Here is a 25,295-nt window from a genome sequence, read left to right as displayed (position 1 = left end):
AAGTATTTTGTTTTGAATGGTCAGCTTAAATTTCCTGCCGATAATCCAGTATAGTTGCTGCAGTCTAAGTCCTAGTTGTTTTCGCTTGTTGAATATATGTGTCCGCCACGTGAGGCGTTTGTCTAGGTGCATGCCTAAGTATTTCGCACTATCAGCTTGTGCTAATTGGCTGTTATTTAGTTTCACTGGTGGACACTGATCTCTTTTCATCGTGAAAGTAACGTGTATTGATTTGGATTCATTCGCTTTTATTTTCCACTTTTTTAGCCATACTCCTATTTTGTTCAAGTTTGTTTGTAGGTTTCTTGTAGCTCCTGCAGGACTGTGATGGGAGGCTAGTATTGCTGTATCATCAGCAAATGTTGATACTGTTGTTTGTTCTGTAGTGGAAATGTCTGCCGTGTACAATAAATATAATATTGGGCCCAAGGTACTACCCTGTGGTACTCCAGATTCAATGTGGTAGATGTTAGTATATTCAGACTGCTGTTTTACTAAGAAAAATCTGTTAGTTATGTATGATTTTAATAATGGATAGAAGTTGTGAGGTAAACCTTTTTTATTTTATACAATAGTCCAGGATGCCACACCTTATCAAAAGCTTGGCTAATATCTATGAATGAGGTTGAACAATACCTTTTCTTTTCTAAGTCATTGCTAATTTGTTTAACGACTCTGTGGACTTGTTCTATTGTGCCATTTTTTGCTCTAAAGCCAAACTGATGATATGGTATGAGCTTTTTTTCCGTTAATATTGGCTGCATTCGCTTGAGTAGAAGTTTCTCAAATATTTTTGATAAGATTGGCAAGAGACTGATGGGTCTGTACGAGCATATTTCATTAGGGTTTTTACCTGGTTTGGGAAGCATTATTATTTCTGCTACTTTCCACTGATTTGGAACGTAGCTCAGCCTTAACATTGAGTTAAAAATTTGTAGTAATGCTGTTATTCCTTTTCTAGTGAGTTTTTGCACTATAATGCCGGTTATTAGGTCATAGCCCGGTGCTTTTTTTGGTTTAATTTGGTGTACAATTACATCTCTTATTTCCTTGTATTTAAAGTTGCTTATGGGCTGTTCCATTTGGAGAGGTGACTCCTTTTAGTTTTGTATGTCGTCCATGTCTTCTTATGTACTCTCTACTTCATTTGGTTTAAACACATTTGATAGGTGAAGTGCAAATGCATTGGCCTTTTCTTTGTCGTTTCTGGCTCATTTCCCCTGTTGATCTTTTATAGGGGGAACATGTTGTTGTGTTCTGTTCAATTTTCTTGTTGCTCTCCAGAGTGAGTAGTCTGTTGCTTCCGTTGGCGTTAGGTTTTCGAGGTATGCCTGAACCGAGTCATTTTTCATCGTTAACAGAAGTTTTTTTAGGTCCTTACTTGCTTTATTGAGGTTTTTCTTATTTGCTGCTGTCCTTGTTTGCTGCCATTTCTTGCGTAGTCTTCTCTTTTCAGCAATTTGGTCTTTTATTATGATTGGGTTTTCGTCGATTTTATCACTGTCTTTTTGTATCGGAGTTGCGACCCAACCCGCAGTTTGAATGGAAGTTGTTAGTTTTTTTAATGCTACTTCTATGTCCTCGGTTGTTTTAAGAGGAATTTTGAGATCTATACATGCATCCACCCGTTCCTGGAAGGTGTCCCAATTTGTTTTATAATTGCATACTATAGGTTTTTTGGTCGCCCTACTATTCCCTCAAGCATGGTTAAGAATATTGATGATAGATCAAAGCTTGACTGTATTTTGAGTTGTTTAGTATTAATGCCTTTTGTTTCGAAAAAATCTATGGCATCTGGTGTTTTCTGTGGATCACTGGGCCAGTATGTGGGTTCTCCTGTGGCGAAGTGCTTTAAGTTACTGTGATTTATAGTTCTCTACCTTTCGTAGTTATTAGTCTGGAGCCCCAGGCTTTGTGTTTGGCATTATAGTCTCCTCCTGCTATGAACCTGTTTCCAAGCGTTTCGAAGAAATTTAGAGTATTCTTGTTTTTTATTGTTATGTTTTGGAGGACAATAGACTGCAGAAACTTTTAGAATACCGCTTCCAGTATTTAGAGCAACTGTTGTTGCTTGTAGGTGATCTTTCGCATAGTTTGTTTCTTCGTTGTGGTTTATATTGCTGCGAATTATAATTGCAGTTCCACCATGGGCTGCTCCATCTGGGGGATTTGTTTGGTAGATATTATATTTTGCAATTTTCATATAAGACTTTTTAGTAAAATGCGTCTCTGCTATTAACATGATGTCTATTTTGTTTTCTTTGAGAAACATCTTTATTTCTTCTGCATGTTGGCTCAGTCTGTTTGAATTCCATTGAGCTATTTTTAGTAACTGTTTCATTTCGACAATTGGTTAACTAGGGCTGTGATAAGATTCATCATGGTCCCCATCTGTGTGATTAGGTCCTTCATCATTCCTTTTAACTCGGCTATATCGTTTTGCTGTGGAGGTATCATTTGTAATGGTATCTGAGTTTGAGTGTTACTTACGTGCTGTATTTGTTGCTGCTGTTGTCCCACTGTTGCTTGAGCATATGATGTTCCAGGTCTGATGTTTGATTGGTTCTCTCCATTGGTCTTTTCTCGTAGCTTCGGGTAAAGTTTTTGTTGTAACTGTTTATGCACTACACAACCCCTGTAGTTAGCGGGATGGTTTTCTGAGCAATTCGCGCACTTCACTGTGTTGTTCCTTGTTTTCCGGAGGCACTCTACTGTATTATGTGGACCCGCGCCCTTCATACACTTATGATTTCGCTGACAGAAGTTTTTTGTGTGCCCGTATTGTTGGCATCTCGTGCACTAGGGTATTATCCGTTTCTTGCGAGGTGGTTCAATTATAACACTGCAGTTCATGAGCTCTTTTATTTCATAAATGGTTTTATTGTTGTCCTTGGGTTTCAAGTCCACAAAAAATAGTGGCAAAGGTTTTTTTGTACGACTTTGGAGAACGTTGTGTATATTTACAGCTTCGTGTCCTAATGCCATTAAAATTGTTTTGATATTTTCCATGTCAGTGGAATGATGCAGATTTTTTAACACGACTCTGTAGGTTTTATTAGTTTTCGGCTTATACGTGTAGAACTGAGTTTGTTTTTCTTCCAAGGCTTTTATAATTTTAGTGTAGGCTTCACCTACTTTAGGATGTACTCTAACTTTCTCTTGTCCAACCGTTTTGATGAGATACTGCTCTTTAAGGCAGGCCGCACATCAAAGAAACATGAAACGTAAATTACGTTTCATGGAAATAAACCACTGCTAAACAAATATACGTCCGGCCATTTATGAGACTCTCGGAAAATAAAAATGTGTCATGAGCATGAATCACACTCGTTTCATTGATAGGCGGAATTTGAGATTTGTTTAGCAGTGGTTTCTTTTCATAAAACATGTTTTTCGTTTTATGTTTCATGTTTTTCGTTTCATGTTTCTTTGGTGTGCGGCTTGCCTAACGATCTCTTCTAGAAGTGATATTAATGGATTTATGTCAGCTACAGCGTCTATATAAATTGGTGGAGGTTTTGGTTCTTTTTGGCCGTTTTTAGCTTCGTGTTCCTTCTTCTTGTTCTTTTGGTAAATTTTCAAATATATTTGTTTGTTTGTTCCTAACCAGTAGTCATCCAATTTGGTTTGTTTTGAGTGCTTTTGGATATCATCGGGACTGCGTATTCTTTTCTGATAGGTTACTGTTTTCAATTCATTTGGCGCTTGTGGTTGTTGTTGTGGTAATAACGTTGTTTGCACAATGTTTTGGTTTATGTTGGGTTCGTTTCCACCGATCTGCATGTATGTTGGTGCTGTTTGTTGTATCATTTGAAGTGGTGTTGGTTGATATCCTGGTAACGGTTGACTATTGTACATTTGACTATTTTGGTACATTTGTCCGTTTTGATCTAAGAACATTGCTGGGTTTGGTTGGGATAGTGGTATCCCTGTATAATTGTAATTGAAGTTACTAGCCATCGTTATAAATTAGAATTATCATTTTGCCCATATCTCCCCTACTAATACATATATTTGTAGTACTGGTTTCGTACTGGATAATTACTTCAACATTTATCACAACACAACACTTTTTGTTTAAATACAAAACATCGCACCGGTTGTATTTCAGTTTTCTAATGTCAAATGAATTACCATACGATAATGATGATAGTAAGGTAATTATACTAGTTATTTCTTTGATACTTCTTAACTGCTCGAAGGTTCCAATGAGACTGAAATTACATATTTGTTAATGCTTTTATTTGAACATTAGTGAGTGGTCCTTCGATTTGTAATTTATTACATTTTTTATTACGCTCTAAATAGTAATAAGATCGCCGTCCTAATTTATTGTCCATCTTCTACCACTAATTCCTTTGAATTCTTGCATGACATAGTCGTAAGGTAAGTGTTATTGAGTATTAGACCTGGATACCGCATACCAAAAAAAAGTTTATTAATAGCAAGCTGAAAATTTGTTAATAGCTTAACAGTGTCTAGTCGGACAAACTTTGATGTACGAGAACACTGGAACAGCGGAAGTTTTAATTGTGGAACAGGTTAAAAATCTGGAACGTCAGATTACGAAAACGTCCCATGTATTTTGTCGAACAGAACTTCCAATTGATTTGTTACCCTTTCAATAAACTCTCATGAAAAAAATCTGACTGCTGTTTACCACGAATATAAATCCTGTCATTTGTCGGACTTGTTAAAATACCCAACATATTTGTCGGACAAACATTTTCTCATATATTGTATAAAGTTTGCTATTGAATAAACTTACCAGTTTTCACACTGATAAACTGGTCAGGATGACACGCACAATTAAAACTTCCAGTGTTCCCATACATCAAAGTTTGGCCGACTAGACACCGTTAAGCTATTAACAAATTTTCAGCTTGCTATTAATAAACTTTCTCTTGGTATGCGGGATCCAGGCCTATATGTGGTTTGTGAAGATTTATTATGGTATTAAAAAAAAGACAGTTCTTAAATATTTATTCAAATTCTGTTGAATAATTGCATTCATGAAAAATATAAACGCCTATTTTATATAAATATTTCAAAATCTATTCAATATAATTAATATAAATACTGTAGAATACAAAAATTAAAAAACATCGGTTTTAAAGTTACAACATTAAATACACCTAAAGATATAACAGTCGTTTTTGAAATAGAGTAAAAAATAGTTACTATATAAAATCTGACACAGACTTTTTTAAATAAATAGACTTCTTAAATTTACAAACTGTTATAAAAATATATGGGAGTGGGGGTAACTTAATTAAAATGGTTTATTGGTGAGGGTAAGGGGGCATTTTCTTCGTAAATCATTACCAGGGAACTGTACGATTTCCTCTTCTTCTTTGGCTACAAAAAAAAAGATTATTAAATTATTATTTTACATTATATTCAGATAAACTCGTTTTAATTTTAAAAAATCTTGTGTGGTTATAGCCCTGTCGCCAGGGGGGTACAACGGCCTCCTTTATTCAGATGGACTTACCCAAGTTTTTTATGTATTTTGACATGTAGAACACGAATTTTTTGGGTAACAGTTTTTTCGTAAGATGCATAGTTTTCGAGATAAACGCATTTGAACTTTCAAAAAATCGAAAAATTGCAATTTTTTACCCGAATAACTTTTGATTAAAAAATAAAATAGCAATTCTGCTTACCGCATTTGAAAGTTCAAGTCAACTTATATCGATTTTGATTATTTGCATTACTAAAAATTAATTTTTTTATTGTCAAACAAAGCTCTAAACAAATAGTGTTTCCCGTGCCCAATGCATGCGTTTTAATGCAACTACGTAGAAATTCCCTGTTTGTAGGCTCGACTACTCGTTCGAATGAGAAATGCATTGAAAACATCACTCAAGCACTATGTGTTTATAGCATTGTTTAACAATAAAAAAATTAATTTTTAGCAATGCAAACAATCAAAACCAATAGGTTTTGACTTGAACTTTCCAATGCGGTAAGCAGAATTGCTATTTTATTTTTTAATCAAAAGTTATTCCGGTTCAAAAGTTGCAATTTTTTGATTTTTTGAAAGTTCAACCGCGTTTATCTCGAAAATTATGATCCTACGAAACAACTTGTAAGAACATTTTTTGCTTAGAATGACCCAAATAATACAAAAAAAAAATGTTTTGTTTTGCGAAAAATCGCTGTTATGTAATTCCTCAAGTTCTTTGTTTATAACAATCTTATCGACATCCGGATCAAGTAGTGTTACCCAAAAAAATCGTGTTCTATGAGTCAAAATACATAAAAAACTTGGGTAAGTCCATCTGAATAAAGGAGGCCGTTGTACCCCCCTGGCGACAGGACTATAATCTATTTTGGCCATGGACGTCTTTATTTATACGTCCATGATTTTGGCATATTACACTAAAATAACAGTTTTGTGATATTGTGCACTATTTAATCGTATGGTTGTTCTAAAAATTATCTTTTCTTCTAAAATTGAAGCATGTACAAAATACCCCACAATTTTTCTCAGTTATTTTCTCTCAAAAAATTTTTTGGTACGCCCATGACTAGCAAATCAGCAGGATTTCCTTGTGTTCGATTTATAATTATCGTGTCCTTAAGTTCTTATCTTCCAAGAAATGATGCAATGATTTCAATCTTCTTCATGTGCCTTATTGTCTGTTGCGTACGTTGGCTATCGTCATAGCAATTTTAATTTTGTTTGCGGCGTTTCTAAATAACTCGATCGATGTTAGTCCAAACCTTTAGCGTTAATTTTTGAAGACATGAGTGTCTTATTCTTCCGGGTCCGCGTTTGCTCTCTATTTTCCTCTGCATTATCAGTTACGGTATACAACATTTATTATGTCTCATAATATGACCGAGGTGTTCAAGTTTCCGTTTCTTAATTGTGAAAGAGATTTCTTTTTGTTTTCCCATTCGGCGCAATACCTTTATGTTGGTGGTGTGAGTCGTCCAGGATATTTTGAGGATACGTCGGTACATTTCAAACGCCTTTAGCTTTTTCATTGGTGTTTCCGTTATTGTCCAGGCCTCTGCACCATAGCAAGCCATACATAGCATTTTAGCAGCCGTATTTTTAGTGGGAGATATGTCGCAATGGTTGAATATATTTCTCATGTTGTCAAATGTTGCTCTGGCCTTTTCAACTCTATGTCGTATTTCGGTTGTTTGATCCCATTTCGAGTTGACGACTGTTCCAAGGTATTCGCGGTGTGCAAGTACTTGGAAGGGAAACGAGAAACGACCGTGCGCGAGTCGCGGAGAAATATTGCAACTATCTTAAATAATTCATATTGTCAATTGAAATTGTCAAATTGACGTATATTTCATACCTTCTGTCATTAAAGCAGAAAAATTATATATTGCTCCACAATATTGATATGATATGCAATTATTATATAAAGGTAAATTTAATTAATTGTATTTTGCTTGCAGTACTGCATTTTAATAACTAATTTTATTTACTACATACAATTGTTTACGTTTGCATAACATAACCTGAATCTTATTTTTTCTTCTTATTATTTTTTTGGACTATGGCCTTGACAATTATCCAGCAACCAGGACTAATATAATTGGCCAATATAATTAAAAGTGCGCATAAAAGTACAGAGCGTAGAAATACAGGTCGCTTTGCCGAACTTGCACGGTCCCAATACATATAAGTCTACGTGTTGAATTATTTGGTTTGCTATCTTTGCTAATAAAAAAAACTCAAATTTCGTTACCTATCTAGAATTTTTTACGTGTATCGAGTATTGTTGGAGTTATTATCAAAAGCAAATAATAATTTAAAAAATTTGAAAAGTTTTGATTTTTTAAATCATATACCTATATATTTTTTAACAATATGCATTCTAAATCGCTCAAAATGTTTAAGGTCATTACTTATGCTAACGTAAATAAAGTCTTATAGGGATTACTTAAGATTTTAATTTTTCTGGAAATAGCGTTCGTTTTATTTTTCACTTTTTACTAAAAAAAATTGAAAGGGTCCTATTATTTTCATGTTCATTTGCTTAACTTTGATCGTATTAACTTCTTTCGGTGCTCATTTAATAGGTATTTCTGAGTACTCTGACAAATGTATATTAAGTAAGTATATTTTTATAAAATGCATCGGTTTGGTGGGGGGGGCTGAGTCAGCCCCCCCTCCCACTAAAATATTAAATTCCTGCTCAGTGTAACGAGCTCAAAATTTTTTATGTGCGCAATATGAAAGCTCATAAATCAGCGCTATTTGTTTTTTAATTTTTGCAAGTGGGGGGGGGGGGCAGCTCAACACGGGTCGCTTTTTCTGTCAACCCTAAGTTAAAGTGTTTTATGATTAGAGACACTATTGACCCCAATTTTAGTGGTTTATAATGTTACAATAGTACATATATGTTAAATACCTTTGTTATATTCATAGAATTCTCATCACTGCTACTGCTTGAAGTAATTCCTTCTTCTAACGTTAATTTTTTTGACAGTCCTTCTAACTCCATATCAATATATAGTTGATTCAATTGGTCATTGACTAAAACGGGCTAAAAACAACAAAAAGAAAAATTTAGTAATTTTTTTATACAATAACATTTGTAATATACAATGGTTCTAAAAAAATCTAAGCCCCTTGAAAATATTTGTTTCAAAACCGAGTTAAATGTCAATAAATATCTTATGGTTTACCTGAGATAGTTCTTTAAGACAGTTCAGATCAGCTTCAAGAATCTCTTCTAGGTTTTTCACGGCCATCTGATACCTGTATATTAAATCGGGAGATACGTCGACTGATTCCGACCATGCTGGTTCTTTTTTCCGTATTGGGCAGTTTTTACCTTTCCACGTATTCTGAAACAAAAATACTTTTAAATTTCACGAAACATAATTTCACAAATTGTACGACACTCTCAATGACCATTATCTAGATAAGTTTAACTTAAACTCCTTACTGCAAAACAGACGTTTTTTCGTCATGCTAAACGGCAAAGTAGGGTAAAGTCGGGTAATGGCAAACAATCCGGTCACATTATACAGGGTGTAACAAAAATACAGGTCATAAATTGAATCACATATTCTGGGATCACAAATAGTTCGATTGAACCTAACTTACCTTAGTACAAATGTGCACATAAAAAAAGTTACAGCCCTTTGATGTTACAAAATGAAAATCGATTTTTTCCAATATATCGAAAACTATTAGAGATTTTTTGTTGAAAATGGGCATGTGGCATTCTTATGCCAGTAGTATCTTAAGAAAAAATTATAGTGAAATTTGGACACCTCATAAAAATTTTATGGGGGTGTTATTCCTTTAAACCCCCCAAACTTTTGTGTACGGTCCAATTTAATCATTATTGTAGTACCATTAGTTAAACACCATATTTTAAAAACTTTTTGCCTCTTAGTGCTTTTACGAAAATTCAGTTTTTATCGAGATATTTAGAATATTTGTCAAATTCACCACATATTTGTATATGGTTAAGTACGATTATGGAGACTTTGTAATAATATCAAAATTTATTTATGATTTACATTTTTAGGTATATTTTGAACCATATTAAAAAAGAAGCCTCATCTCGATAAATGGTGCCTTATCGAAAAAATACAAAGAGGCAAAAAAGTTTTAAAAACACTGTGTTTAACTAATAGTACCGCAGTAATAGTTTAATTGGAATGTGCACAAACATTTGGGGGGTTTAAAGGAACAAAACCTCCATAAATTGTGTATGTTAACATATTAAAAAAGAAGCCGCAACTCGATAAAAACTGCCTTATCGAAAAAATACTAAGAGGCAAAAAAGTTTTAATGATATTGAATGTAACTAATGGTACCACAATAATAATTTAATTGAAACGTACACAAAAGTTTGGGGGGGTTTAAGAGAACAAAACCCCCATAAAATTTGTATGGGGTGCACAAATTTCACTATAATTTTTTCTTTAAAATGTTCCTGCCATAAGAATGCCACATGTCCATTTTCAATAAAAAATCTCTAATAGTTTCCGATATATTCAAAAAAATCGATTTTCATTTTGTAACTTCAAAGGGCTGTAACTTTTTTATGTGCATATTTGTACTAAGGTAAGTTAGGTTCATTCGAACTATTTTTGGTCCCAGAATATGTGATTTAATTTATGACCTGTATTTTTGTTACACCCTGTATTTTGGCCAGACTAACTCTCCTTTGCCGCGCGAAGTGTATAATCCGTTCTTTAACAGTAAAATATTGCAAAACCTCTAAATTTTAAAGAACCGCTTGGATTGACATAAAATTTGGCATACACATAGCTAACAAGTCAAAGAAAAAAAGTGATATTGTGCCGATATGTGCTTTTGCCCTGGGGTGGTTTTCACCCCCTCTTGAGGGTGAAAAAATATTCGTCCAAAGAAAGTCAGGAAATGGATAAACTGGCTAATTTTAAGTAACTTTTGTTCTATAGAGTTTTTTCACTAAGTCAATACTTTTCGAGTTATTTGGCAGTGAATATGTTCATTTTTTCAACAAAGTAACCACGCTTTTAGACGGTTTTTCGCAAATAACTCAAATAGTAAGTATTTTGTCGAAAAAACATTCGTAGCAAAAATATAGCCTGTAAAAAATTTAAAAAAATGGTGTATATATCACGTCTCTACACCGAGTAGAAGCAGAGTTATAGCTAATAAAAAAATAGGTTAATATTCGTGAAATTCCAAATGGAATACTTTAACGTGAAATAACCAAAAATGAAGCACATTTCGGGGAAAACTCATTACAACTTATTTAAAGTGTTTAAAAAAAGCTTCATTTTTGTTTTATAAAAAAAAATGCTAGCATCAAAATTAAACAAGTTACGCTCAAAATAAACTTAGTCCCTTTTGGTTTTGGTAAAAAAATCGAGAAAATCACCCCCTAATTAGTATCTTAAATGAACTTAATCGTTACGACTTCACAAGTTTCTTGATTCGTGTATATATTGTTTATATGATTTGTAAGTTTCATCGGTTCAGAGTCCTGATTATTGAAAGGGCTAGTTAAAAGGGGTTGAACGAGTCACTGATCACGAATGTATGCAAATTTAGAAACACCAAATCTCAATCAATTTTTGTTTAACAGAAAAACAAAAAAATACATGCTATTCAGAAAAGCAAATCTGACTTTTTTTGTCTTTCGAGATTTTTGGTATCTCTAACAATTTTTAAGTTATTTTGAAAAAAAAGGATATTTTTCAAAATTTAAATTTTTAAAAATTTTACTTTGAAACCAAATTTTTTCAAAAATAAGCCACTGTAAATCGATGAAACTTACAGATCATATAAACACAATATAAGTAAAATAATTTGTGGAGCGGTAACGATTAATTTCATTTAAGTTGCTAATTAGGGAGTGGTCTTCCCGATTTTTTTTTTCGCAAAAACAAAAGGGACCAACTTTATTTTGAGCGTAACTTGCTTGAATTTAATGCTAAAAACTTTTTGTAAAAACAGAAATAAAGCTTTTTTTAAACACTTTAAAAAAGTTATAATGGGTTTTTCCCAAAAAGTGCTTAATTTTTTGGATATTTCACGTCGAAATATTCTATTTGAAATTTGGTGAATATTAATCTATTTTTCATTGGCTATAACTCTGGTTCTACGAGATCCAGAGACCTAACGTGTACACCATTTTTGTTACTTTTTTATAGGCTATATTTTTGCTAAGAACATTTTTTTCGACAAAATACTTACTTTTTGAGTTATTTGCAAAAAACCGTCTAAAAATGTGGTTATGTTGTTGAAAAATGAACATATTCACTCGCAAATAACTCGAAAAGTGTTGACTTGGCGATAAAGCTCTATAGAACAAAAGTTACTTAAAATTAGTCAGTTTACCCATTTCCGGACTTATTTTGGACATATATTTTTTTACCCCCAAGAGGGGGTGAAAGTCACCCCCAGGGCAAAAGCACACATCGGCACAATATCACTTTTTTTATTTGACATGTAAGCTACACGTATGCCAAATTTCATGCCAATCCAAGCAGTTCTTTAAAATTTAAAGCAAAAACCGTGAAAGAATGGACTAGTAGCAATACACAAGGTCAGTCGTCTGACAAGTTTTGAATTGAATAGTGCTACGCTTGCAAATTTCTCAAACGAAAAGTGATTTCTTGAGTGTGCATTACAAAAAACTGTGTTTTTTAAAGGTACGTAAATATTTTTAAGTATTGCAATATTTGTCTCTCCAGTGAAGGTATTTGAATGTGGTTCTTTACTGAGCATTTGAACATAATTATTTTCATTAATTCCTTATGAGATCGCCGTTATGACCTAATATTTTTGAACATGCATTTCGGCTAATACCGGACACATGATTTTGGTTAATGGCGGACAAGCGGGTAATTGCGGATTGACCCCTTTTCTTACCTACAGCGACTCTGAATGATAGCAGACCAAGTGAAGAGACTGAAAATAATTTAAATATTACACTTGTTCAAAAGGAGAATGAAACAACTTCTGAAAAATCATCAACTGAAGTCAAATGCCGTTCAACAACTGAGAAATCTCCCATTCCTTCGACTTCAACTAACAATGAGAACAAAGCGTCAACTGAAGTAAATAAGACAGACAACGATGCTGTAGTAACCAGTTTTGCAGAAATATTAGCATTGCCTTGTACATCGGAAACAAAATAGAAGACTCGAAACAGCAAAAATCAGCACTCTAAAATTTTTACTTCAACACCATTTAAAGTAGAACTAGAAGAAAAATGTCTAAAAAAGATGACTCTTCAAAACGAATTATTGCGAAAAGAAGAATTGTGGAAGAAAAGCAATCCGAGAAGCAAGAAAAATCTAAGAGAAACAAAGGTAAAGTGAACTATGCGGACGAAACTGATCAGAAAAAAATTTTTTGGGACAGTGAAGAAGACAAAGATATTAATGAAGATATTTGCTTAGTCTGAGGAGAGTTTGGAAAAAACAACGAGGTATGGATGAGATGTATGTACACTATGTGCACTTTGGGCTCACAAAGCATGTACTGATGTACAAAAAAATATTTGTGTGTGACTTTTGCCAATAAAATTGGGATACGGCTAATAGCGGCCCTCTGACGCCATTACCCGACAAGCATGGCTAAAACCGGACACAACTGTATTTTTTTTATGTTTATTACATTAGTTTTATCGTTGTTTATGCTGTTTTTTAAATAAAGTATCAATAAGTAGTCTTTATCATTTAATTTGAACATGTTTTAAATACTATGAAGTAATAATTGATATTTTTATAAGTAAAATACCTTGAGCGTCCGCTATTACCCGCCTTTACAGTAGGTGGAGAGTTCAAAAGAACGGCCTCCCACATGGAAGTGTTTTAGTACCAATGCTTTGCAATATACAGGATGTTTGGTAAAGAATGGGCCATAGCTTAACGTCCGATTCCTGAGCTTAAAATAGGTCGATTTAAGCTAACTTACTTTAATACAAAAGTTGATAATAACCGAAATACAGGGTGTCAAAGTAAAACTTTTATTTTGTTTATTTTTGAATATTTCCTGACAGGCATGGGACAACAACACGAAATTTTTTAAGTGGTGCTGGTACTGTACACCCTACTAAATTATGTTGCCTGTCAGCTCTTGTAACATAATGACCTAATTTGTTACCTTTGACCCACTTACAACGTGTGGGAGTCATATGTTATCCTAGGGCCATATCCTTAGGGATTATATCCATCCTTTGGAATTTGCTATGTTAGCATTTTGATGTGACTTTTAGTCCATTTTTGAAAGGCTTTGACCTTCGTATTTTTTGGTTGGCTCACCATGTTCTTGCAACACTGATGATGCTCTTTTTAGAGCGAAAACGTTCTGTTCGATGTTTGTAGCCCTATAGGGCTTTTTAAAATAATATACCTTTTACCAAGACCAAAATTTTTTATTAAATTTTACTTGTAATTAATGGTATACAGCCAGCTACAGGAAATTCTTCCTAGTGGATTTCTACTAAATTATGTTAAACAAACGTTTCTGGCTACTACCAGAGGCGTACGACGGGGGAATGTGAACGGTTGACCCTTCCCAAATTCTACGCCACCATCGGAATTTCTATTTTAGTGCAATTTTTTGATTCTTCAATACTTTCTATGTAAATAACATATTCTTCATTCGTAACGATAAAGCCATTAGTTTTCGAGATATTTGAAGCTAAAAAGGAAGGAGCATAATACATTAATCAAAATAAGTAGACCAGTAAGGATCTGTTTTTAGGTGGATGTGAGAGGTGGTATTCAGATTTTTGCGGATAAAGTTAGGTGATAACTTCGTTAATAATAATTGATTTATGCTCCTTCTCAAATATGCCCGGAACATTAATAAAAAAAAAATAAATATTTAAAAATTTCAAAAAGTTTCGTTTTTTTACTTTTTTGCTTATAACTTAAAAACTATTTTTTTATAACAAAGTCCTATAGGAATAAAACAAAGATAATTAAATTTTCTATCCGATGCGATTGGTTAAAAATGTCTTAATTTATCACCCTTGCTTCAAAATAGCAATAAATATAAAATAAGGGGGCAAAACAAGCCTGTCCTTATTCAATGATTTTCCATCACTTAGGTTACACTTATAACCTTCCTAATTCGCTTAGAAAATTTTTGTAATGTGCTAAAACCGTACACCAAATTTCAGTAAAATTGACTTACTAGATTTTGCATAATAATTTTGCAATCTAAACTTTTTTTAAAAAATTAAAATTTTTTAAAATCTTTCACGACAAAAACTAGAACATACAAAGATTTGTCAATTTTTTTACATATAAAGAAGTACTCCACCTATCTAATACACTTTACAGAATTGAAATCGGATTATTTAAGCAGCCTCAGCAATGTTTTAAAGTTATAAACAATTTTTTGGCTTATAAACAAATTAGTCGTGTGGCCAGGAGGGGGTGCTACGGGCTCCTTTATTTAGATGGACTTACCCAAGTTTTTTTATGTATTTTGACCCGTAGAACACGAATTTTTTGGGTACACTTGATCCGGATGTCGATAAGATTGTTATAAACAAAGAACTTGAGGAATTACATAACATAGATTTTTCGCAAAATAAAACATTTTTTGTATTTCTTGGGTAATTCTAAGCAAAAAATGTTCTTACTAGTTTTTTCGTAGGATGCATAGTTTTCGAGACAAACGCGGTGGAACTTTCAAAAAATCGAGAAATTGCAATTTTTGAACGCGAATAACGTTTGATTAAAAAATAAAATAGCAATTCTGCTGACAGCATTTGAAAGTTTAAGTCAAATTATACCGGTTTTAATTATTTGCATTGCTAAAAATGAATTTTTTTATTATTAAACAAAGCTATTTGTTTATAAGCCAAAAAATTGTTTATAAATTTAAAACATTGCTGGAGCCCCTTAAATAATCCAATTTTAATTCTGTAAAGTGTATTAGATAGGTAGAACACCTCTTTATATGTAAAAAAATTAGCCAACTTCTAAATGGTCTACTTTTTGTACAGAAAGATTTTAAAAAATTTGAACTTTTTTAAAAACATTTAGATTGCAAATTTATTAAGTCGATTTTAATGAAATTTGGTACACGATTTAAGTATGTTACAAAGAATTTCCTAAGCGAATTACTAAGGTTCTAAGTGCCACCAAAGTGGTTAAAAAATATTGAATAAAAACAGACTTATTTTGCCCCCTTATTTTGTATTTATTGCTATATTGCAGAAAAGGTAATATCTTAAGACATTTTTTACCAGTTGTATATCATACAAAATTCAATTATCTTTATTTTATTTCTCTACGACTTTGTTCCAAAACGAATCGTTTTAAAGTTTTAAGCAGAGAAAGCAGAAAAAAATCGATGTTTTTCGAAATTTTTAAATATTTTAATTTTTTTATTAATGTTCGGGAATATTTGCGAAGGAGCATAAGTCAATTATTATTGTTGAAGTTGTCACCTAACTTTATCTGCAAAAATCCGAATGCCACCTCTCACATCCAAAAATAGACGTTTTTTCGCAGATCCTTACTGGCCTATAAGTGTGCCTTTTCATTTTTAACTTCAAATATCTCGAAAACTAATGACTTTATCGTTACTTATTAGAAGTATTCTAGCACTAAAAGGCACTCTTGCTTAAAGTCCAACTTAAAGCAAAAATAAATTATAGTACTAGAATACTTCATAATTTAATAATTTAGTGTCAAAAATACTTAAAAATTAAAGACAAAAAAGTTATGCGATAAAATAACCGTTGACCTACCCAAAACAGACGCATATGACTGGTACTAGAAATTCGCAATTAATAAAATCGATTTAACTCTGGAATATAAATAAACGTACCAGTTTTCGTTTCTCTAAATAAGTCTTTTTTTGAAATTCAAAAAATGAAAAATTTTCGAATCGATTTTTCTAGAAAACGGTATATCCTATCAAATTAAAGCAAGAGTACATTTTAGTACTAGAATACCTCACAATTTAATAATCCAGAGTTAAAAATGCCTAAAACTTAAAGACAAAAAAGTTATACTATAAAATAACCGTTGCCCTACACAAAACGGACGCCTATGACCAGTACTAGAAATTCGCAATAGATTTATCTCTGGAAGATAAATAGGCGTACCAGTTTTCGTTTTTCTAAATAAAAGCGTTCTGGAGCTATTTAAAAAAAAACTAATTACAAAACGCCATCTTTAAAGAGCTCTAGCTCCCTTAGGAAGCATTTTCTGACTAGATGAATTGGGTTACATTATCATAAAATTATCTGAGGAATCTCCGGTCTTCGTTTGTCGAGAGAGTTTCTGGATACCCTGTATAAATACTTAATATCACTTATATTCTGCATGCAGTCTGAGTTTATAAATGGTATTGGATAAGTGTGAATAATAAAACCTGTTTTATTAAAAAAAATCAATTTGGATATTTTTAATATTCAATTTTGATAAAGATCTCCATATTTCACAATGAAAATATTTACCTCATCACATCTGTTAGATTTGGTATCCATAACATTAGAATCGTCATTGGAGCCTGAACCAGCGTCAGTTTTCAAAAATGAGGAGTAAGATGACGAATAGCAACTGCTAGATTCGTCAATGCTGTTGATATTGTTTTGAAAAATACGTGGTCTATTCCTTTCAGGCGGATGAGGTACCTAAAACATTCAAAATTGTTTAAATAGTGCTCAAAGTTAACTTACAAATATACGATGATTATTTGACTTAATATGTGGATGATATATGTTGCTGATAGCTCGTTCTAAAGCTATACTATCTTTTTTCAATTTGTTGACATGACTGGAATATTGTGTAAGTTAAAAAAAAAACATAAAACTGCTAAAAAAACAGCAAAATTCAATGCTGTGATCAACATGAACAACGAAACGCAAACAGAAATGCAAATTGGATAAAGTTAAAACAGAAACAATGAGCACACAAACAAAACAAGTATTGCGGTTGTGAATAATGGTCTGACAAATAAAAATTCTTCTTTTAGTATGGTATAACTAGACCCAAACCCAGACATCCAAAGTGAAAGTTATCCTCCAACACCAAATTGTTCTATATGGTCCACATAATGTTCTGAAAAAAGTCACACCATTTTGACCGTCGGGTTTGGGGGGAGAGGAGGGAGAAATCGGTAAATTCGTAGTTTTTTACGTTTTTCGTCAATGTTTCCAAAACTCTGCAGTTTATCATGAACAACCTTTTATACAAAAATATTCTACATAAAATTTGAAATAAAAAAGGCCCTATGCATAATCCTTCTAAAATGAACGGTTCCAAAGGTAAGGAGATAGTATATTATAATTGGTCCAAAAAAAGGCCTAACCCAGACATCCAAAGTAAAAGTTTTCCTCCAACACAAAATTGTTCTATATGGTCCACATATTGTTCAGTAAAAAGTTACACCAATTTGAGAGTCCGGTTTGGGGGGAGATGGGGGAGAAGTCGGTAAATTAGTAGTTGTTTTACGTTTTTCGTCAATATTTCTAAAACTATGCTTTAGCGTAAATTATGTTCTATACTCAAATTTTCTACATACAATTTAAAACAAAAAAATCCAATACATAATTGTTATAAAATCAACGGTTCCAGAGTTACGGAGGGTGAAAAGTGGAGGTTTTCGATACTTTTTATATTTTTTGGGCAATTTATAATATTATTACTGATGAAAGAAATTTTTTTCTAAATAAAATTTGCTATTTCAGTGGCCGATGGTATGTTAGTGATAAGTCCTTAAAGAAACCTCAACCTCACTACCCAAAATCATCATCAATTGTCCAAATAATATAAAAAGTATCGAAAACCTCCACTTTTCACCCTTCGTAATTCTGGAACCGTTGATTTTATAACAATTATGTATAGGACCTTTTTTGTTTTAAATTTTATGTAGAACATTTTTGTATAGAACATTGTTTACGCCAAAGCATAGTTTTAGAACTATTGACGGAAAAAGTAAAAAAACTAGTAATTTGCCGACTTCTCCCCCATCTCCCCCATCTCCCCCCCCCCCAAACCGGACGCTCAAAATGATGTAACTTTTTACTGAACAATATGTGGACCATATAGAACAATTTGGTGTTGGAGGAAAACTTTTTCTTTGGATTTCTGGTTAGGCGTTTTTTTAGACCAATTACACTATCCTACCTCCGTAACTTTGGAACCGTTCATTTTAGAAGGATTATGCATAGGATCTTTTTTATTTCAAATTTAATGTAGAACATTTTTGTATAGGAGGTGGTTCATGCTAAACCGCATAGTTTTAGAAATATCGACGAAAAACGTAAATAACTACGAATTTACCGATTTCTCCCCCCTCTCCCCACCCCCAAAACCCGACGCTCAAATTGGTGTGACTTTTTCTGAACATTATGTGGACCATATCGAACAATTTGGTGTTGGAGGATAACTTTCACTTTGGATGTCTGGGTTATGCCATTATTTGGATCAATTTTATCATACTATTTATCGACTGTAAATACAATGTACAGTGCACATATTCTAAAGGTGCCGGTGGGGGATGGCGTCTATGCGCAGTATTATAGACACAGTATTATATAACAGATTCTATACTGTTTGTTATTTCATTATTTCGAATACTTTCTCTCCCATACACCGACTATAATACTGCGCATAGACGCCATCCCCCACCGGCATCTTTAGAATCTGTGCACTGTACCTACTTAATCATTATATCATAGTTTATTACTGAGATGGAATAATTATTTGATTTATCTATGAAAACTTTATAGTCTTTTTGCTTGACCAAATATAATTTTTTTTATCGTTATATTTGTTTTTTAAGGCATTATGTTTACGACAATACTGATTGTAATGAAGAATTTTTATTTGTCCTCAAAAGAACATTAACTTGTGACACAGAGACACAAACAACATATAAAACAAGTAAAATAACCTTGTTTGGTACAAATAGCTGCGCCTCGCCATCTGGCGGGCTAACTAGGGGTGACTGTAACCATAAGTCCTTTCTAGAGCATTCAGACAAGGCCTAAAATAACATTTTTAATAAGTAACTCTATCTAAACATTCACTATTAGCCAAATGCAATCATTGCAACAAAAATCTGCTTTTAGAGACATTAAAACTGTTTTTTTAATACTTCAAAAGTTTTTTTCTAGTAAATTTTGCAAGTTTTTTTCTTTAAATAAGAATTTATATGCGAAACAATTAAGATATAGTAATATTACGCATGTTTTAATAAAAAATGTTTTTCTACGCGTACTTTTGAGATGGCATATGGATCATACTTTTCCTCGGTAGAAAGGGGATTGAAAATAAATATGTATATCTAAAACCCAGATCATGACGAATATTGTAGTTAGCGAAGAGATATGCGTAGGAACAAGATCAATAGACGAGGTATCCAGAGAGAGTCTGTAAAGTGGAATAAATTCAATATCTCAAATACTAATTGTTTTTTTGGAAAATGCTCAGACCCGTCGATTAGTATTTCAAATTGTCCTTTTTGGCATTCAATAAAAATGTATACAGGGTGTCCCAATTTAGAGATATGACGTCATCGTCGATTTTCTTAAATGGCAACACTGTCATTTTGATAGCTAATTTGATAGGGTTTGTAAAGTTATACATAACTGCAAAATATCAAATTTTTATTCTCTACCATTTACAAGATAAGAGAAAATAACAAAGTTATATCTGTAATTTGGAATATATTCAATAATTAAAATACTGTTTTTTTGAAAAATGCTCAGACCCGTCGATTAGTATATCAAATTGTCATTTTTGACATATAATAATAATGTATACAGGGTGTCCCAATTTAGAGATATGACGTCATCGTTGATTTTCTTAAATGGCAACACTATCATTTTGATAGCTATTTTGATAGCGTGTGTAAAGTTATACACATCTGAAAAATTTCAAAATTTTATTCCCTACCATTTACAAGATAATAAAAAATAACAAGGTTATGAAGAACAAGAAGTAATCAAATAATAATTGAATTTATTTATTTCAATTAAGCAAATGCTCATAACGTTGCCCATTGACAATTTGACAATAATTGAGGGCAACATTATGAGTTTTTGCTTAATTTATTGAAATAATTAAATTCAATTATTAGTTGATTACTTCTTTTTCATAACTTTGTTATTTTTTATTATCATCTAAATGGTAGAGAATACAAATTTGAAATTTTGCAGTTGTGTATAACTTTACACACCCTATCAAAATAGCTATCAAAATGACAGTGTTGCCATTTAAGAAAATCAACGATGACGTCATATCTCTAAATTGGGACACCCTGTATACATTATTATTATATGTCAAAAAGGACAATTTGATATACTAATCGACGGGTCTGAGCATTTTTCAAAAAAACAGTTAGTATTTTAATTATTGAATATATTCCAAATTACAGATATAACTTTGTTATTTTCTATTATCTTGTAAATGGTAGAGAATAAAAATTTGATATTTTGCAGTTATGTATAACTTTACAAACCCTATCAAATTAGCTATCAAAATGACAGTGTTGCCATTTAAGAAAATCGACGATGACGTCATATCTCTAAATTGGGACACCCTGTATACATTATTATTGAATGTCAAAAAGGACAATTTGAAATACTAATCGACGGGTCTGAGCATTTTCCAAAAAAACAATTAGTATTTGAGATATTGAATTTATTCCACTTTACAGACTCTCTCTGTATATTATAGGACCAGGTATAGGCTTATAAATAACTAATGTCCGTTCCACCTAGACTTTACAGTGTAAAGAACATAGGCAATGCAGTTCTTGTGAGAGTTTTAGCGCCGTGGTGCCGATTTTATCAAAAATAATTTGCAATCGAACATTACAGAGACTAAATTAAAACTGTTTTAGAAAGCCAATCTACAATTCATAGGATTCATATGCGTAATAACTATAGTATATCAAATAAACTTATGCATATATATTATTAAATGCATATATGAATGCTAAAATTGTAGATTATCTTTTCTAAAACAGTTTTAATTTAATCTTTCTAATGTTCGATTACAAATTCTTTTTGATAAAATCGGCATCACCGCGCTAAAAACTCGCATAAGGACTGCATTGTCCATGTTCCTTATACTGTAAAGTCAGGGTGGTAGTCCAAGTAATGAAGCTTAAAATAGGACAAAAACTCGCAATTTTTACAGAATAGATCGATTTGCTTGAAAATTTGAGAATAAGTAGTGGATAGTCCAAGGAACAAAATCTATATGATGCTGAAAGGCGCTTTTACCATGGGGGTGGTTGCCACCCCATCTCGTGGGTGCAAATTTTTCCTTATATTTTAATTACAAAAGTTGGTAAAAACGTTCATTCTAAGCAAAAAACGTTCCATACATTTTTTTGATAAAATTGATAGTTTTCGATTTATTCGCTATCGAAAGTATTAGTTTTATATCGAAAAAATCAATGTTTTAATTAGTTTTCTGCCGATAACTCTAAAATTTTTCGTTTTATTAAAACAACTTTACTAAAAAAAATGTACCTTTTGAAAAAATAAACAAAACCGTTTTTTTTTAATTTTCTTTAAGATTAATAGTAATCGAGCTACTCTGTACTACAGTCGAACCCGCTTATTAGAGTACCGCTTATAGGAATATCCCGGTTTAAGGAATAGAATTTTGAGATCCCGGAACATTTCCATTTACTCCTTAATAAATTTAACCGTTTATAGTAATACGTTTTAGCAAAAGAATACCGCTTTATCTAATAATCCTAAGTTACCAAAAACTTTTTACCTACAATTTCCCACAAATTTTTATGTTTTCTAGTTTATAGGACCTGTCGATATTTCAATCAACGCTAATATCTTATGTAACAAAACAAATAGTCTCAGATTACCGATTATTTTTCCAGAAAAAAAGTAAGTATGTTGTATGTATGTTAATAAGAAAATATGTATACCTATATCTACATATTGCATACATTTCATACTTATTTGTGTAGGTATGCATGCACAAATAATGTAGTTTGGTGTTTTAATAGAATAAGTAATAGTTACGCTAGGTACTGTATTATTGACATAAAAAGAAATAGAACCATATACATAATATATCTACATAACGTATGTATGTACATGTACATACTTACTATGTACATGTACATACAATGTACATGTACATACAGTATGTACATGTACAAAGTGTGTTGTACTATTACGACGTATATTCGGTACATTTATTTCTGCTAGCCACCACTGATCGGTTATTAGAATATCCCGGTTATAGGAATATTTTTGCTTGGCACGAGGGCTATTCTAATAAGCGGGTTCGACTGTATATGTTGGCTCTTCTTCGTCAAATGCTAAATATTGTAGTTTCAAAGTCAAAAGACGGGAAAACTATGCATTTTTCGAGGACAACTTGTTCAAACTAATTTAAAGCACTTAAAAATATCTATCTCCAGAAATAAAAAAAAAGTCTCTAGCTCAAAAATTAAGTGACTTATAATGAAAATAATGTCAATCCCTTTTTTTTTCAGCGAAAAAGTGATCGCAAGCAACCCCCTAATCACCACCCTAATTAAAATTAGTCATTGACCTTATTTGGTCTTTTTTACATATTTATGTATTATTAATAGGTTCTAGAAGTTTGACCGGCTTAGAAGGATCAGTTTTTAAAAAAATGGAGTTAAAATGAATAAGTAATTTTTGTAGTTTAAAAAAAATAGATTTTTCTTCAGAATAACAAGATTAGCATCAGAGATACGAAAAAATGTTTTAATATGAAATTGCAGCTTATTTAATTCCCAAGAAACTGGTTTGCAAAAATTTTTTCTACGGCAAAAATTGAGTGAGCTATTGACAATTAAAATTTGTAATAACATGCAAAAACTACCTTTACCGACCCTTTCAAAGTCACCTCTTTTTGCGACTGAGGATTTTAAAAAGATTTAATACTAATAGACTTATAGCTCTTGTAAAAACCTACAAAACTGATTTTGATCCAACTTTCTAAGATAAAAATAAAAAAGTTTCGGTCAAAAAATCAATATGTTTTTTTGAAAAAAAAAAAGGAAAAATCCAATTGGAAGCATAATAATGTAAGTTAGCGGTGTTTTTAGTCATTGGCCTTATTCATTCTTATTTATGTATGTCTTATTAATAGATTCTAGAGGTGTGGCTGGCTTAGAATGATTAATTTTTAAAAAACTTAAGTTAAAAGCGAATAACGAATTTTTGTAGTTTGGTAAAAAAGGCCATTTTCTTCAGGATAGAAAGATTAACATCAGAGATACGAAAAAATGTTTAAATACAAAATTGTAGGTTATTTAATTCCCAAAAACTTGGTTTAAAAAAATTTTACTTACGGCAAAAATTGAGTAAATCGTAAATGAGTAAGTATATCGAAAAACATTGATTTTTCTATACAAAACTAACACTTTCGATAGAGAATAAATCGAAAACTATTAATTTTATCAAAAAAATTTATGGGGCATTTTTTGCTTAGAATGAATGTTTTTACCAACTTTTATGGTCAAAATATAATAAAAAATTTTCACCCCCAAGATGGGGTGGCAACCACCCCCATGGTAAAAGCGCCTTTCGAAATCATATAGATTTTGATCTTTGGACTATCCACTACTTATTTTCAAATTCTCAAGCAAATCGATCCATTTTGTAAAAATTGCGAGGTGAAAAGCTTCGGTTCCTGGCCTATGGGAAGGACGTCATGAGATTCGCATAGGAAAAGATAACCAAACCGTTGAGTTTCTCCGTCGTATAAAACTAACTTGACACGTGGCTCGAATGACAGATAACAGATGGATAAAGTGGATACTGGATTGGAGACCAAGAGATGGTAACTACCGAAGCAGAGGTCGTCCACCAATACGTTGGACTGATGATCTAAAACGTTGTCACTGGAATTGGATGCAAGAGGCACAAGATCGAAACAGATGGACAATTATGAAAGAGATTTATGTCCAGCAGTGGACAAGCGAAGATCGAATGTTGATGGATTATAGAGACTATGAACTTTTATCTTTCAAATTTTAAGTAAATATATCAAAAAAGATATTAAAAACTAACATTTCAAAGAAGAAAACCCCATGGTTTAGATAGGAAGTGAAGACAAAATGGCGGTCGTAGCTCAGCGGCTAAGATACTTGCTTTCTAAGCCGGAGAGCACAAGTCAGATTTTCGGCACCAACAACGACCTAAAAATGTTATGAACCGTCACCGTGTTTCGAAGGGCATTTAAAGCCATCAGTCCCGCCCTAGACCAATGAAAGGATCTTTCCGGAAAACTGCCATACGATATTAACATTATGTTTAAACAAGCCTTGCCTTTGGAATGCCATCATTTATTACACCAGGGAAATAAGGCAAAAATATACCATGTTCGGGACACTTGAGCAGCCAGGTTGCAAATGGGTTTTTTGGATACTATATACCTAATACATTATAAATACAAAAATGCCCGTCACAGTTTGGACGAGAAATTTAATTATCAACAAATAAGGGTCAAAAATGGACGTTTTTTCGTTTAAATCGCTACAGGTAAAAATATGGTAATTGAATATCTTATTTATAATATTTTTCTTTTAGTAGATGAGCCAAGGTTTAAAATAGCGTTTTTTGAATTTTGGTCCGATTATTTGTTGCTTCGGATATTGCAAAATAAAACTAAAATTTCGAAAATAAAAAATTTGCTATAACTTTTGCGAAAATGAATTTAAGTCTTTCATATTGCATGAAAAGTTGAGTCAAACAGTCCACACAATGCACAAAAAATTTTAGGACGATTCGTCAATTATTTTAAATTTTATTCAATTTGTTTATCGCAAAGAGCTTTTTTTTCGCAATGTTATTGTTCAGAAAATAATGATA

The 25,295-nt window shown here is 32.3% G+C and overlaps 1 protein-coding gene across 4 annotated transcripts in view; it reads right to left on the bottom strand.

The window, feature by feature from the left end:
• Window positions 1–5,003: 5,003 nt before the first annotated feature.
• The window catches only part of LOC114349438 (period circadian protein), a 152,974-nt gene continuing 132,682 nt past the window's right edge, over window positions 5,004–25,295 (bottom strand). For 2 of the 4 annotated variants that reach the window (XM_050654255.1, XM_050654256.1), the window contains exons 19-23: window positions 19,361–19,453; window positions 16,920–17,096; window positions 8,662–8,823; window positions 8,385–8,519; window positions 5,004–5,358 (exon numbers count right to left, since the gene is read on the bottom strand). In XM_050654255.1, the coding sequence (XP_050510212.1) occupies window positions 5,269–5,358; window positions 8,385–8,519; window positions 8,662–8,823; window positions 16,920–17,096; window positions 19,361–19,453 (657 nt within the window). In that variant the 3' untranslated portion in view covers window positions 5,004–5,268. The remainder of the gene's footprint in view (window positions 5,359–8,384; window positions 8,520–8,661; window positions 8,824–16,919; window positions 17,097–19,360; window positions 19,454–25,295) is intronic. The other 2 variants (XM_050654257.1, XM_050654258.1) reach the window with 2 other exon arrangements.

Source organism: Diabrotica virgifera, chromosome 6 (genome assembly GCF_917563875.1).
Source record: "Diabrotica virgifera virgifera chromosome 6, PGI_DIABVI_V3a".
Taxonomy (NCBI): Eukaryota; Metazoa; Arthropoda; class Insecta; order Coleoptera; family Chrysomelidae; genus Diabrotica; species Diabrotica virgifera.
This window is presented reverse-complemented; position numbering and strand designations above follow the sequence as displayed.